A 17,230-nucleotide genomic window follows, 5' to 3' on the forward strand; every position below is an offset into this window, starting at 1 on the left:
GACACATACAGTAGATACAACTCTCTCTCTTTTGGCTTTAGGTGTCTGAAGTTATCAGAACTATACACCTACAGCAAATGTGTCAATGCCCCCTAGTGGTCAACCAGACAGCACCTTATAGGGAGACAACATTTATTTTATTCACCAATTTAATTTAAAAAAAAGGCTTTTCAGTAAAAATATTTTATAATATCTATTAGTCAATTTTGCATATTTTTTTGCCTCATGGACTGAATATGCTAAGAGTTATGTCATATAAAGCAATAAATTAAATGCTTCTGTTAGAAAAGAGTGAAAGGAAAATAAAAAAACAAAAAAAAAACAAAACAAAGAGTATACCCAGGACTCTGAAAGAAACAGATCTCGATGACGATGCTACATTCAATTTAGGCAAATCCCCCTTATAACGATACTAGGGGCGGACACAGACAGAAGAGGGCTCCTGTGAAAGACCAGTGTATGGGCCCCTTGCTGTCCAAGAATGTGTCTTTGGAGAGGGATTTTGGCCCCTTACCTCTTGGGCCCCGATTGCATCAATCGTATGTCCGCCCCTGACTGATCCGTGGATCCATAGGTACCGAGCTTTGGGGTAGCAGAGGCTTCATCATTAGTCATACCTACATTATTTTGTGCTTTTGTAGATTACGCACCCCGGAAGCAATCATTAAATAGATCCCATTACATAATGTTTTACTAATCCAATCAGCCCCCTGTGTATTTTTTTTAGGATGCGCTCATTGGGACTCCACAGAGAATATTCATTTCTGCATCTTCCTAAACCGCAATTTCTGCTTTTCTCTGATACACTTGTCTCGATGATCTCCGAGTGGACATCTCCCATTTGCAGAACTGCAAATTAATTACAGCATTAAAGCTTCAAAGGGGAATTCTCCGTCTTTCAATTTCTGCTCTTTATTAATCTGTCATTCATGCTGGGATCTGTACTCAATTGTCGCGCTGGGTGACTCCACATTTGCTCTGTAGGACTCAATTACCCAATCAAAGGATTCATGTCATAAATGTTGACGTCCTGGACGTGTTTTACATATTCCTGAACTGGGGTTCTTTATGAAAAGATGCCAGGAATGAAATCCGAGAGCAGAGCAGCAGGCACCATGCTATAAATAATCCCAGCACTAATAACTATAACTATAGGAGGCACTGCTGAGCTACTGCCGAAAGCAGATTAATCGCTAGTGATGAGCGAACGTGCTGGGATAAGGTGTTATCTAAGCATGCTCGGGTGCTAACCGAGTGTCTTGGGCATGCTCGTATGTTATGTTCGAGTCCCCACGGCTACATGTCTCGCAGCTGTTTGTTAGACAATCCCTGCATGTGTTGTTGCTATCAAACAGGCATGTGTTGCTGCTGTCGAACAGCCACAAGACATGCAGCCGCGGGGACGCGAACATAATATACGAGCACGCCCAAGACACTCCTGAGCATGCTCAGATAACACCTTATCCCAGCACGTTGGCTCACCAGTGGTGAGTCACCACCGATCATTATTTACAAATACGGTTAATTTCATTTCTTTCATTCGTCACCATTTACCTCCATCTTTTAATAGAAAAATGATAAGGAATCAGAATTACAACAGAAGTTTAGTGTTGAAATGAATTGCAATCATACAGGGATGTGACATTAGATATATATTACTCATCCATAGGACAGCTGATAAATGTCTGATCAGTGCGACCCCCATAGGTCACTAGAAAGGGAGGTCAGAGCCCCCCTATTCCGGTGTTGGGCCGCTCCATTACATCTACACATGGCCATACAATTTAGATTGCCGCCGGCTAATCACTTATTTGCCCGACAGCTACTCCCACCTCCCCCTAATACACATGCACTCTGTTCGGTTGTGCATGCATGTCAGTGCACTGCAAAAAATATAGTTCTTACCGATAACGGTATTTCTCTGAGCCCATGACGGCACCACGGAGAGAGGGGATCCGCCCACCAAGGACAGGAAACCTACGGATAAAAAAGGCGGTACCACCCTCCTGCATCAGTTTGTTTACATAGAGAATGATGGGAGACTACTTAAGGCATTTGTAATTTTCAACTGTTTAGCCTAATAAGATACCGCGTGACTTTAACTAAAAGTAGACTATAAATATACTAAGGCACTCTAAAAATGTGCACACCCATAAGTGAAGGGAGGGAATGTACGGGTGCCGTCATGGGCTCAGAGAAATACCGTTATCGGTAAGAACTATATTTTTCTCTGATCGCCCATGACGGCACCACGGAGAGAATTGCATAGATAGTACATTCAGGGAGGGACCACTGCTTCCAGAACCCTTTTACCGAAGGTAAGATCTGAGGAAGAGATTAGGTCCAATCTATAGTGCCTATAGAATGTAGATGGTGAGGACCAGGTAGCAGCTCTACATATCTGGTCTATAGAAGCGCCGGCCTTCTCCGCCCAGGAAGTCGCCACTGCCCTTGTCGAGTGAGCCTTAACCTCCCCGGGAACGGACATCCCACTTGCCGAGTATGAAAGACTGATGGCGTCCGTGATCCATCTTGCTATGGTGGCCTTAGAAGCTTTTTTCCCCTTCCGGGGACCCTGGAAACACACAAACAGAGAGGAATCCTCCCTACTCTCTCTAGTGGCTTCTAGGTATTGTAAGAGACACCTTCTTACATCCAGAGTATGTAATGTTTGTTCCTCCTTATTTGTAGGGTTGGGACAGAAGGAGGGGAGAGATATCTCTTGAGACCTGTGAAATTTTGAAGCCACTTTCGGGAGATATGCTGGGTCTGTTTTTAAAATGACCCTATCCTCTAATATTTGTGTGTAAGGGGCATTAACCGATAGGGCCTGTAAGTCGCTGACCCTACGTGCAGAAGTGAGGGCGACTAACAGAGCGGTTTTGAGAGACAAGTTTTTTATTGAAGTTTTGTGTAATGGTTCAAATGGTGGACTAGTGAGGGCTTTAAGGACCAAGTTTAAGTCCCATTGTGGAACCACTTTCACTGGCAGAGGCCTCGATCTTCCGGCTGCTCTGATGAATCTAGAGACCCACCTATTTGAAGCTAAGTCAAAATTGAATAATGCACCTAATGCTGCCACGTGAACTTTCAGGGTACTGGTGGCTAACCCCATCTCCAAACCTTTTTGTAGGAACTCTAATATGGAATTGAGGGGAATCTCTTTCCCTATTTTTGCCCCTGAAGAAGATAAAAACTTTTTCCATATTTTGCCGTACTGTCTTGTTGTAACCGGCTTCCTACTTTTTAACAGAGTTGAGATTACGCCTGAAGAGAACCCTCTGTTTTCTAATATCTTCCTCTCAAGAGCCAAGCTGTCAAGTGCAAGTTCTTGACTTGCGGATGACAAACTGGGCCCTGCGACAACAGATTCTGGAGGTCTGGTAATACCCACGGGTCGGATATTGACATTTTCCTCATCCATGAGAACCAAGGCCTCTTCGGCCAGAACGGGGCAATCAGGATGACTAGTGCCCCGTCCTCCCGAATCTTCCTCAGCACTGCTGGAATCAGGATGAGAGGAGGAAAGGCATAGACCAGGTGGTGACCCCAAGAAATCAGGAAAGCGTCCACAGCTACTGGGTTCCCCAAGGGAGATAGGGAGCAGAAGGAGGCTACTTTTTTGTTTAAATGGCTCGCAAAGAGATCTATTTTGGGAACCCCCCATTTTTTTGTGATCTGAGTAAATATCCCTGGGTTTAGTTCCCATTCCCCCTGTTTCAGGCTGGAACGACTTAGAAAGTCTGCCTTGTAATTGTCTACCCCCTTTATGTGTAGGCTTGTCAGGGATAGAAGGCTGTTCTCGGCTATCTGAAGGATTGAGCTGGTCACTTCCATTAGGCTTTTGGAACGGGTACCCCCCTGATGATTTAGGTAGGATACTACTACTTGGTTGTCCGACATCACTCTTACATGGTGAGATTGAAGGACTCCCAGAAATTCCTGAAGGGCAAATTTCACTGCCAGGAGTTCCTTCATATTGGAGGAATTGTTTGCAAGGGACGGAGACCAGATACCCTGGGCTACTAGGTCGCCCAGATGAGCCCCCCACCCTGAGGGGCTTGCGTCTGTAGTTAGGACCTTCGAGATCGGGATTACCCATGGGACTCCCTGGGAAAGATTTTCCTGCAATGTCCACCAAGTCAGGGAGTGATTGGTGCGAGGAGACAATGTTAACCGCCCGTCTAAATGTTCTCCTAGGCGGTTTTGTTCTGACAGTATTTGCCATTGGAGGTCTCTTGAATGTAGTTGGGCCCACTGGACCGCCGGGATGCAAGAGGTCATAGAGCCTAATAGAGACATGCCCTGACGAAGTGTTATGGAGGGAAGAGATTGTACTCTTAGCGCTAAATTTTTTATTTTTTGTATTTTGCTCTCTGGGAGCCGGCATTCCATTTGTTTGGAGTCTAGAGTGAGACCTAGGTACTCCTGAACCTGAGAAGGCACCAGTCTGGATTTTTCTAGGTTTATTAGCCAACCTAGATTTTTTAGAGAATGAATCACTAGGTCTAGTTGGCTCTTGCAATGCTGCGGGGAAGAGCCTATCACCAGGAAGTCGTCCAGATATGGTACGATTAGGGTATTTTCTTCCCTGAGGTGCGCCATTACCTCCGCCACCAACTTTGTGAAAACTCTCGGGGCGATCGCTAAGCCAAATGGTAGGGCTGAGAACTGGAAGTGACTTAGGACTCCCTGGATATGGACTGCCAGTCTGAGGAATCTTTGGTGGTCCTTGTATATTGGGACGTGATAATACGCGTCCTTTAGGTCCAGGACCACCATGAAGCATTGAGGAAATAGCATCTTGATGGATGATTTTACTGTTTCCATCTTGAATGCTTGAACCTCTAGGTAGTTGTTTAGTTTTTTTAAATTGATGATGGTCCTGAAGGAACCATCTGGCTTCTTTCTCAGGAAAAGAGGGGAATAGTAGCCTTGCCCTCTTTCCTGAGGGGGAACTTTCTGGAGTACCCCTTTTTTTACTAACCCGACAACCTCGTTTTCTAGCGTCAACTGCTCTTCTGCCGAGGATCTTGTGGGTGTTATCTTGAACGAGGGACGGGGGTACCTTTTGAATGTTAACCTCAGTCCCGACTCTATGATGTTTAGTATCCATCGACTTGAGGTAATCTTTTCCCAGGCTGGGAGAAAGAGAGATAACCTCCCCCCCACCTGGGGCGAACCTTCATTGTGAAGGCTTTTTGTTGTCATTGAGGTTTTTATTAAAGATAAAGCCCTTGTTTTTGCTCTTTTTATCTTCCCATTTCCCCTGGTTTCTCCCCGTGTTCCTACGGAAAAACCTCTTGTTCCGAAAGGGCTTCCTATAAGAGGGGAGACCCAGAGGGGGGAAGGATTTTTTCTTGTCCCCCGCCTTTTCCAAGATGTCATCTAGGGTGGAACCAAACAAAAATTCTCCTTCACAGGGGATAGTACACAGTTTTGTTTTCGTCTGCAGGTCGCCTGGCCAATTTTTAAGCCAGAGGGCGCGCCTGGCCGCATTAGCAAACCCTGCTGCTCTGGCGGATAGCCTGATAGAGTCGGCCGAGGCATCAGCTAGGAAAGCCGCAGCCCCTCTCATTACGGGTAGTGTGTCCAGTATTGAGTCCCGAGAAGTTTTCCCCTTTAATTGGCCCTCTAGTTGGTTCAGCCAAATCATCAGGGAGCGTGAAGTACATGCTGCCGCTACCGCCGGCTTCAGGCCTCCTCCCGCTGCCTCCCAGGTACCTTTAAGAAAGGCATCTGCCTTTTTGTCCATCGGGTCTTTTAGGACTCCCATGTCCTCGAACGGGAGGGAAAATTTTTTAGAGGCCTTAGCGATCGCTACGTCTAGTTTGGGGGCCTTCTCCCAAAAGGAGCAGGATTCTTCCTCGAAGGGGTATTTTCTTTTAGGTGTTAAAAGAGCCTTTTTCATAGGCTTCTTCCATTCTTTTTTAATTAAGGCTGCTATTGTTTCGTTAAGAGGGAAAGCTCTTCTCTTTTTTTGTTCCAGGCCTCCAAACATTATGTCTTGTACCGTTTTTTTGGGGTGGGAGTCTACCAGACCCATGGTACTTCTCACGGCTTTTATGAGGCCATCAGTATCCTCTAGAGGGAAACAGTTATGTCCCCCTGAGGAAGAAGTAGATGATGAAGATGAGGTGGAGGAGTTAACGGACACCGAACTCTCACTATCACTTCCTGATTCTGAGACGGGAGATGGGGACCTGAGTCTGGCTTTCTTCCTTCTTTTCCCACTTTTTAGTGATCTGAAGGTGTCCTCTACTTGATCTTTAATCAGGCTCTTAAGGTCTGTTGCAAACCCAGGAAGGTTTTCGGATAAGGTTTGCTGAATGCAAGTATTGCATAGTCTCTTATCCCATGTAGGTGGAAGATCCTCTCTACAGATGGCGCAACTTTTGTGCTTAGTTTTACATACGCTTTTCCTCCCCTATAAGAGACAAATAATAATCTTACTGTCTCTGACATTCACGAAGATCCACTTACCACCTCCAGGACCCATAAATACCAGTTGGGGATTGTCTGCCTCTGGCTTCTTCCCCTGACGCCGTACTGGACTCCTTACTGTGTAGGGACCTTTGGCGTTCTTTGCTGGTGTCCTGGTGCCCTTTCTGCTGTCGCCTTTTTTGCTGCTGCTGCTGCTGCTGCGGCGATGCTACCGGTGGAGGTGACTCGGGCTGAGGTGATGTCGGGTCGCTCATACTGCTGCTGGTCTGCGGATGCTGAGCTGACGCTGCGGCACTACTGCTCATGAGGCTCTTTTGCTTATTACAGCAGAGCCACTGGGAGGATGTGCATCTCCGTATTTAAATTCTCCCGCCGCTTCACGCAGCCCGCGGGGAGGAGCGCCGAACTCCCAAGCAATTAGCTCGGCGCTCACCGCCGGCGCCTGCGCAGATCGCTCCTCCAAGCAGCGCCCCGTCGGCGCCTGCGCTGACCGTGCTCAGCGCTCGAGCGGCGCTTTCCGGCGCCTGCGCAGATCGCTCTAGTGAGCGGCGCCCCGCCGGCGCCTGCGCAGGCCGTGCTTGAGCGTCATCCGCAGTCCGCGTTCTCGCGGGACCAGCCTGGATCCCGGGCATGCGCCGATTTCCAAGATGGCGCCCAGGAAGCAGTTATGGCGCTGCTGACCGGCGCCCCCGGTCCTATGCAGCCCTTGTAGCGCGTCCTCTGCACGCCCGATGGCGGTGCAGCGTGCAGTCTCATGCTTACTCAGGGAGGGTCGCGCTGCACCTCCCACAACCACAGAGGGACCCCCCTGGATGTTGTTGCTGCTGCATCTTACCTAGGGGAGGTGACCGCGATTCCTTATCACCTCCCCCGCACACCCTGTTGCCCCTGGCTCCCAGCGGTGGCGCTTCGGGTCACCACCCTAGCCGAGGCAGAGGGACCCCAGCTGCCTTGAATCGGACTGGTTGGCCCCGGAATTCCAACGTCGACTGGTAAGTCCGTAGGTCTCCCATCAAGGACAGGAAACCAACTGATGCAGGAGGGTGGTACCGCCTTTTTTATCCGTAGGTTTCCTGTCCTTGGTGGGCGGATCCCCTCTCTCCGTGGTGCCGTCATGGGCGATCAGAGAAAAAGAGGATTACACTGGCTGCCTATCTCCCCATAAAATAAAATTATAGGGCAAGCTACAGTTTAACAATGATAGCAAATTTTCCTCCAAAAAAAAGCGCCATGCACATTAGATGGCTGACACATTCTGTAGAAATTTACAGATTCATCCAAAGTCCATATAATATGTATGGCCACGCTATGGGGCTGATATAAGCAGCCGAGCGCTTCATTAGGCTGCCACCGTCCAACTTAACGAGAACCTGTCACGAGGTAAAAAGAGGTCAGTTTTGGCTCATTTTTATTCCCGCTTTTCCCAAGTAGTCTTTAAAAAAAAATTTAAAAAAATCCACCATATGGCCACCTTTTTATTTGATGCTAATTTTTATGGCTTTTCCAAGGAGGCGCTGCTCAGTGAGATAATGCAAAAGAGCCTAAAGACACGCCCCAGAGCATCCCACAAGACACGCCCCAGAGGATCCCACAAGACACGCCCCAGAGGATCCCACAAGACACGCCCCAGAGGATCCCACAAGACACGCCCCAGAGGATCCCACAAGTTACAAACCCTTGGCAGCACAGAGCAGTCAATGACTGCTCCTGCCAGAGACACAGCAGCGTCTGTTGAATTCACATTGACAGAGCAGCAGGTTCTCCTAACTTCAGGGAGCTGGTTATCCATCAACATGACATCGGTAGTCACACCTCGTCAACAAAGCGGAGCGGAAGAAGAGCCGACGTGGAGAAGCTGAATTTCTGGCAAGAACGGTCGGTGATGGCTCTGAGCCAACACTGGGTATAACAGGCAGGTAGTACTGGCACCTCTATAATTGATATCACAGCTCACCTGGTCCTCCAGTCACATTATCTTTTGCATGATCACAGCATAATCAGGTTAGAAGTCCAACAGGTCTTCATACAAACAAATGGAGCATTTGTTTGCATGAAATAGTTGTCCACATGACAACTGTTAGGCCGAGACAGACTAGATTCGGGGCGCAGACGGGGCGCAGACGGGGCGCAGACTAGATTCGGGGTGCATGGGGCGCAGACTAGATTCGGGGTGCATGGGGCGCAGACTAGATTCGGGGTGCATGGGGCGCAGACTAGATTCGGGGTGCATGGGGCGCAGACTAGATTCGGGGTGCATGGGGCGCAGACTAGATTCGGGGTGCATGGGGCGCAGACTAGATTCGGGGTGCATGGGGCGCAGACTAGATTCGGGGTGCATGGGGTGCAGACTAGTTTCGGGGTGCAGACTAGATTCGGGGTGCATGGGGTGCAGACTAGATTCGGGGTGCATGGGGTGCAGACTAGATTCGGGGTGCATGGGGTGCAGACTAGATTCGGGGTGCATGGGGTGCAGACTAGATTCGGGGTGCATGGGGTGCAGACTAGATTCGGGGTGCAGACTAGTGTGTATACCCGAGATATGGCCGAGTCTCACAGGTGAAAACCCAGCTCTGGCACCGGCACTCCGGAGCGGAGCATGCAGCTCCATGTATTGCTGTGCGGCTGCACGCTCCGCTCTGGAGTGCCGGTCCCAGAGCTGGGTTTTCACCTGCGAGACTCCGCCGTATCTCGCGTATGTGTGATCCCGGGCTTAGTCGCGTCCTTCACAAATCTGGCCTTTATGGCAGAGTGGAAAGAAAAAATCAATTTTTGAAAGCAAACCATAAGAAGTCCCATCTGCATTTTGCAAAAAGCAATGTAGGGGACACAGTGAGCATGTGGAAGAAGGGGTTCTGATCAAATGAGGCCAAAGGAGAACTTTTGGGGCTAAATGCAAAACACTATGTGTGGTGGAAAACTAACACTGCACATCATCTTGAAAACACCATCCACACCGTCAGACATAGTGGTGGCAGCATTATGTTGTGTTGAGGCTTTTCTTCAGCAGAGACAGGGAAGCTGGTCAGAGATGATGGAAAGATGGAGCCAAATACAGGGCAATCCTGGAGGAAAACCTGTTAAAGGCTGAAAAAGACTTGACAGTATGTTAGGATCATAGTCCTACTGGAAGAGGAAACTTCTAGTAGGACAATGACCTTCGTCAACGTGGTGATTGACATACACTAGTTTGGCCCGTGTGAAAAACCACTGGTGTATATAGGCACTCTGATTATAATTGGATCAGGGTGCTGACCGTGAGGTACATGGACAACACATGCGGGTCGAAAATATGGCCGTCTGAACTAACCCCTATAGTGAGACGTCTCCCAGTCTCCACACTGATACTTTCATAAACTTAAAGAAGCAGCAAAACAGAGCTTGCAAATCATTCTTATTTAAAGGGGTGGTCCCATTTATGAAAACACCCACCTCCACGTGCAGCTTGCGATTAGAAAATATACTGCAGTTTAATCACCATCCCCGGGTCCAACAATGAGTCTCCATTGCTGCTCTCAGTGTCTCTTGTTGTCAGCAGTGCTCACATCACATCAATAGCGATGCAGCCAGTGACTGAAAACATTATACCAGCACTGCAGACAATAACAGACACTGGGAGCCGTAGTGGAGAGGAAACACTGGACCTGGGTAGGGGGATAAGTGATTTTTTTAAAGACATAATGAATTTGTAGAGCGGTATATTCAGAAAGGGGACAACCCCTTTTAATTCTATTTGTTGGTTAATTAGGAAATACATAGCTAATATCTATTTATATCAATCATTTTGTATACTAAAGTAAAGTGAAAAATCTACGTCCCGATTGTGGATCCATATTGTAAAACCTTAAATAAGAATATTTGTTATATATCAATAAAATACAGCTGGAGCCTAAAAGAACAATATAAACCTTTTAGTGGCTAATAAACTGTTCTATATGGCTAGTCACAACGTGCAGAATAACATCCCAAAACTACACAGCTCTGGAGCTCCCACTAGTGGCAATAAGCAGAAACAACAAGGAAAAAAAAAAAGTTATAGCAATAGCATTTATAGGTTAATAAATGATATTTTGAAAGTATATTGATTTCTGTGCAATCATCCAGAAACCAACTACATTAAAACATAAGGAAAAAAAGAGAAGGAAAAATAAAAGCATCAACGTGCTCGGCCCACACCGCCCCCTATCTGGCACATGTCAGATCCGTGTTACTTACCGCTCAATGAAGTCATTCTCAATCCATCAGACGAAAGGTCTGACGAGTTTCCTGTACAAGACACAAAAAAAAAAAGACTTTTATTTGAAAGTGAATCTTTAAAAAAAAAAATAATGATTACGACCATTTGGTAATATGAGAGTAGATATTCCATCTGCTTGTAGTCATTATTATCCTGCCCTGGAGCGGATGCATATTATTATTATAAACTCGGCTTATCTAAAGAAAGTGGAGAAGTCCAGAAATGTAACTTCAGCTGCTAATGTAACAAACACCCAGCAAACAAGACGACAAAGTGCGGGGCTGCATACATGTAAGAAAAAAGGGGTTGTTCCTCTGGGAACAATTTTAGTCATTTTTTTATTTAAAGGGAATCTGTCAGCAGTACCCACCTTCGTAAGCCGTCTATATGGGCATGTTGGTCATAGGAAGCTGAATAAAATGATACCTTGATACCTGCTATCTGATTTTTTATTCCAGAGAAATCCGCGTTTTTCTTACTATGTAAATGATCTGCTAAGATCTATGGGTCGGACATAGATCTCCCCGAGAATCTGCCTCCATAGCTAAAAGGGGAGTTACCAGTGTGAGACATGTAATGACGGACAGTCCGCTCTCGTTATCTACATGTATCACACTGGTAATGCCCTAATAATCTCTGGAGGCAGATTCTCAGGGAGATCTATGTCCGGCCCATAGATCTTAACAGCTTATTTACATATTAAGAAAAATATAGATTTCTCTGAAATAAAAAAATCGGATCGCAGATAACAAGGTATCTTTTTATTTAGCTTCCTATGACCTACGTGCCCATATAGATGACTTAGGAGCGTTCATCCTACTGACACATTCCCTTGAATAATTTTTGCAATTCAAGTACTTGCACCATTTGTCCTTTCTTTCATAATTATCTTTGATGCAATCAGGAGAGATGCCAAAAGAAAAGATAGAGTTACAAACGCCCTGGACCATCGGAATGAGCTCACTGATGGATGCATGCAAGGACGTATTTGCCACACGAGGGCAAGTGCCTAGGGCGGCAGGCTGTGAGGGGGCAGCACCACCGTAAGGGTCCCTTTCCACTTGCGAGATAAAAAACGGTCCGTAATCTGGACCGAAAAAACGGATGGAACGTATGCGATTTTCATGCGAGTGTCATGCGAGTACAATGCGATTTTTAATCGCATCATCCGTTTTTTATAATCGCATCATCCGTATGACATCCGTATTACTGTCCGATTTGTACGCACCGGTGTCCTTTGAAAAGCCGGCAATTCAGCGCAGTGTACAGTAAAATCACACTGACAGGTTAGAATAGACTAGATATATACACATAGAATAGGTATATATACATATATATATGTCAGTGAGACACCTATATATGTATATTTATATTTAATGCAGCGCAAGATAGCATAAAAGCCACTAATTCAATTGCCGGCTTTTAATTTCTCCTTCCCAAACCCGACAGGATATGAGACATGGTTTACATACAGTAAACCATCTCATATCCCCCTTTTTTTTGCATATTCCACACTACTAATGTTAGTAGTGTGTATGTGCAAAATTTCAGCGCTGTAGCTATTAAATTTAAGGGTTAACTCGCGGAAAAAATTGGCGTGGGCTCCCGCGCATTTTTCTCCGCCAGAGTGGTAAAGCCAGTGACTGAGGGCAGATATTAATAGCCAGGAGAGGGTCCTTGGTTATTGCCCCCCCCCCTGGCTAAAAACATCTGCCCCCAGCCACCCCAGAAAAGGCACATCTGGAAGATGCGCCTATTCTGGCACTTGGCCACTCTCTTCCCACTCCCTGTAGCGGTGGGATATGGGGTAATGAAGGGTTAATGCCACCTTGCTATTGTAAGGTGACATTAAGCCAGATTAATAATGGAGAGGCGTCAATTATGTCACCTATCCATTATTAATCCAATTGTAGGAAAGGGTTAAAAAACACACACACACATGATTACAAAGTAGTTTAATGAAATAAACACAGCGGTTGTTGTAATAATTTATTGCTCTCTCAATCCATCAGGAACACCCTCGCTTGGCAACATAATAAACGCACAAGATACATACCCTCAGATGTCAGATCACGTCCCACGATGTAATCCATCTGAAGGGGTTAACTAATATTACAGGCAGGAGCACTGCTAATGCAGCTGTGCTCCGTGCTTGTAATTCCCCTGCGAATGAATGAAATGTAGGTCATTGACCTACATTTCCTTCAGTCGCGGTGATGCGCCCCCTGGTGGATGTCCTCATATGACCTGGAGCGTGGGAAAAAGTTCCCAGGCTGCAGTTTATGAGAACATCCACCAGAGGGCGCATCACCGCGACTCAATGTAAGTACAGATCCAGCTTTCCTTTCAGCACCCGGGGATTACAGGCACCAGTGAGTGGTTTATCGCAGCTCGTGCCTGTAATATTAGTTAACCCCTTCAGATGGATTACCTCGTGGGACATGATCGGACATCAGAAGGTATGTATCTTGTGCGGTTATTATTTTGCCAAGCGAGGGTGTTCCTGATGGATTGAGAGAACAATAAATTATTACAACAACCGCTGTGTTTTTTTCATTAAACTACTTTTAAATCATGTGTGTGTGTTTTTTAACCCTTTCCTACAATTGGATTAATAATGGAATGGATAGGTGACATAATTGACGCCTCTCCATCATTAATCTGGCTTAATGTCACCTTACAATAGCAAGGTGGCATTAACCCTTCATTACCCCATAGCCCACCGCTACAGGGAGTGGGAAGAGAGTGGCCAAGTGCCAGAATAGGCGCATCTTCCAGATGTGCCTTTTCTGGGGTGGCTGGGGGCAGATGTTTTTAGCCACGGGGGGGCCAATAACCATGGACCCTCTCCTGGCTATTAATATCTGCCCTCAGTCACTGGCTTTACCGCTCTGGCGGAGAAAATTGCGCGGGAGCCCACGCCAATTTTTTCCGCCATTTAACCCTTTATTTCAGCAGCTACAGCGCTGAAATTTTGCACATACACACTACTAACATTAGTAATGTGGAATATGCAAAAAAAAGGGGATATGAGATGGTTTACTGTATGTAAACCATGTCTCATATCCTGTCGGGTTTGTGCAGGAGAAATGAGAAGCCGGCAATTGAATTAGCGGCTTTAATGCTATCTAGTGCTGCATTAAATATAAATATACATATATAGATGTCTCACTGACATATATATATGTATATAGACACATTCTATGTGTATATATCTAGTCTATTCTAACCTGTCAGTGTGATTTTACTGTACACCGCGCTGAATTACCGGCTTTTCAAAGGACACCGGTGCGTAAAAATCGGACAGAACTCGCATGGTGCGAGTGCTGTGCGATTTTTTTCTCGCACCCATTGACTTGCATTGTCGAGTCTCGTCCGAGAATCGCAGCAATACGCAGCATGCTGCGATTTTTTTCTCAGCCGATCCAGATTTTTCTCAGTCCGATTTCGGCTGAGAAAAAAAACGCAAATCAAAAGACACCTATTAACTAACATTGGTCCGAGTGCAATCCGATTTTTTATCGGATTGCACGCGTCCGTTTTCCTCGCAAGTGGAAAGGGACCCTAAGGAAGGGAAAAAAATGTTCTCCCTTTGTGCCCACGTTGTATCAAGTGCCAAAACCGGTGTTTTTTTGGAGGGAGGTTGGTGTTGAAGTTGGAAGTTTGAGATGTAAATTCCCTTGCAGCATGGACAAAGAAGCGCTCATCAGCTTTCTGCCTGGACAGAAGACATAAATCCTCCTGGTGAAGAAGCTGTGATGACCTCATTTTCATGTGACTTGTGTGGTAGAAGCCATCCTAGCGATAGCGGGAAACATGAGCACCTGGGGAAGATGGGGCACTGGTGACAGGTAACCAGGGTACAGGGGTAGATAGGGGTGTGTGAGCAGTGTGTGGGGTGTGTGGAGTGCAGACTGCGGGTGGGGCACACAGAGGGTGCAGACTAGATTCGGGGGGCACGGGGTGCAGACTAGATTCGGGGGGCACGGGGTGCAGACTAGATTCGGGGGGCACGGGGTGCAGACTAGATTCGGGGGGCACGGGGTGCAGACTAGATTCGGGGGGCACGGGGTGCAGACTAGATTCGGGGTGCATGGGGGTGCAGACTAGATTCGGGGTGCATGGGGGTGCAGACTAGATTCGGGGTGCACGGGGTGCAGACTAGATTCGGGGTGCAGACTAGATTCGGGGTGCATGGGGGTGCAGACTAGATTCGGGGTGCATGGGGGTGCAGACTATATTCGGGGTGCAGACTATTCGGGGTGCATGGGGTGCAGACTATATTCGGGGTGCATGGGGTGCAGACTATATTCGGGGTGCATGGGGTGCAGACTATATTCGGGGTGCATGGGGTGCAGACTATATTCGGGGTGCATGGGGTGCAGACTATATTCGGGGTGCATGGGGTGCAGACTATATTCGGGGTGCATGGGGTGCAGACTATATTCGGGGTGCATGGGGTGCAGACTATTCGGGGTGCATGGGGTGCACACTATTCGGGGTGCATGGGGTGCACACTATTCGGGGTGCATGCTATTCGGGGTGCATGGGGTGCAGACTATTCGGGGTGCAGACTAGTCGGGGTGCATGGGGTGCAGACTAGTCGGGGTGCATGGGGTGCAGACTAGTCGGGGTGCATGGGGTGCAGACTAGTCGGGGTGCATGGGGTGCAGACTAGTCGGGGTGCATGGGGTGCAGACTAGTCGGGGTGCATGGGGTGCAGACTAGTCGGGGTGCAGACTAGTCGGGGTGCAGACTAGTCGGGGTGCAGACTAGTCGGGGTGCATGGGGTGCAGACTAGTCGGGGGTGCATGGGGTGCAGACTAGTCGGGGTGCATGGGGTGCAGACTAGTCGGGGTGCATGGGGTGCAGACTAGTCGGGGTGCATGGGGTGCAGACTAGTCGGGGTGCATGGGGTGCAGACTAGTCGGGGTGCATGGGGTGCAGACTAGTCGGGGTGCATGGGGTGCAGACTAGTCGGGGTGCATGGGGTGCAGACTAGTCGGGGTGCATGGGGTGCAGACTAGTCGGGGTGCATGGGGTGCAGACTAGTCGGGGTGCATGGGGTGCAGACTAGTCGGGGTGCATGGGGTGCAGACTAGTCGGGGTGCATGGGGTGCAGACTAGTCGGGGTGCATGGGGTGCAGACTAGTCGGGGTGCATGGGGTGCAGACTAGTCGGGGTGCATGGGGTGCAGACTAGTCGGGGTGCATGGGGTGCAGACTAGTCGGGGTGCATGGGGTGCAGACTAGTCGGGGTGCATGGGGTGCAGACTAGTCGGGGTGCATGGGGTGCAGACTAGTCGGGGTGCATGGGGTGCAGACTAGTCGGGGTGCATGGGGTGCAGACTAGTCGGGGTGCATGGGGTGCAGACTAGTCGGGGTGCATGGGGTGCAGACTAGTCGGGGTGCATGGGGTGCAGACTAGTCGGGGTGCATGGGGTGCAGACTAGTCGGGGTGCATGGGGTGCAGACTAGTCGGGGTGCATGGGGTGCAGACTAGTCGGGGTGCATGGGGTGCAGACTAGTCGGGGTGCATGGGGTGCAGACTAGTCGGGGTGCATGGGGTGCAGACTATATTCGGGGTGCATGGGGTGCACACTATTCGGGGTGCATGGGGTGCACACTATTCGGGGTGCATGGGGTGCACACTATTCGGGGTGCATGGGGTGCAGACTATTCAGGGTGCATGGGGTGCAGACTATTCAGGGTGCATAGGGTGCAGGCTATATTCGGGGTGCAGACTATATTTGGGCTGCATGGGGTAATGACTATTCGGGAGGTGCAGACCACTCAGGGTGCATGGGGTGCAGACTATATTCGGGGTGCATGGGGTGCAGACTATATTCGGGGTGCATGGGGTGCAGACTATATTCGGGGTGCATGGGGTGCAGACTATATTCGGGGTGCATGGGGTGCAGACTATATTCGGGGTGCATGGGGTGCAGACTATATTCGGGGTGCATGGGGTGCAGACTATATTCGGGGTGCATGGGGTGCAGACTATTTGGGGTGCAGACTATATTCGTTGTACATGGAGAAGACTATTCGTTGTACATGGGGTGCAGACTATTCGGGGTGCATGGGATGCAGACTATTCGGGGTGCATGGGGTGCAGACTATTCGGGGTGCAGACTATTCGGGGTGCATGGGGTGCAGACTATTTGGGGTGCAGACTATATTCGTTCTACATGGGGAAGACTATTCGGGGTGCATGGGATGCAGACTATTCGGGGTGCATGGGGTGCAGACTATTCAGGGTGCATGGGGTGCAGACTATTCGGGGTGCATGGGGTGCAGACTATTCGGGGTGCAGACTATTCGGGGTGCAGACTATTCGGGGTGCAGACTATTCGGGGTGCAGACTATTCGGGGTGCAGACTATTCGGGGTGCAGACTATTCGGGGTGCAGACTATTCGGGGTGCAGACTATTCGGGGTGCAGACTATTCGGGGTGCATGGGGTGCAGACTATTCGGGGTGCAGACTATTCGGGGTGCATGGGGTGCAGACTATTTGGGGTGCAGACTATATTCGTTGTGCATGGGGTGCAG

At 48.5% G+C, this 17,230-nt stretch overlaps 1 protein-coding gene across 4 annotated transcripts in view; it reads right to left on the reverse strand.

Moving 5' to 3' along the window:
• NR6A1 (nuclear receptor subfamily 6 group A member 1) overlaps positions 1–17,230 on the reverse strand; it is a 336,676-nt gene that overhangs the window by 237,177 nt on the left and 82,269 nt on the right. For 2 of the 4 annotated variants that reach the window (XM_077283566.1, XM_077283567.1), the window contains one exon: positions 10,657–10,707. The exons of 1 other annotated variant lie outside the window; for it this stretch is intronic. In XM_077283566.1, coding sequence (XP_077139681.1) covers positions 10,657–10,707 — 51 coding nt within the window. Of the gene's footprint in view, positions 1–10,656; positions 10,920–17,230 lie in introns of those variants that run through there. One more of the 4 variants, XM_077283565.1, reaches the window with a different exon arrangement.

The sequence above is a fragment of the Ranitomeya variabilis genome, chromosome 2, assembly GCF_051348905.1.
Source record: "Ranitomeya variabilis isolate aRanVar5 chromosome 2, aRanVar5.hap1, whole genome shotgun sequence".
NCBI classification, from domain to species: Eukaryota; Metazoa; Chordata; class Amphibia; order Anura; family Dendrobatidae; genus Ranitomeya; species Ranitomeya variabilis.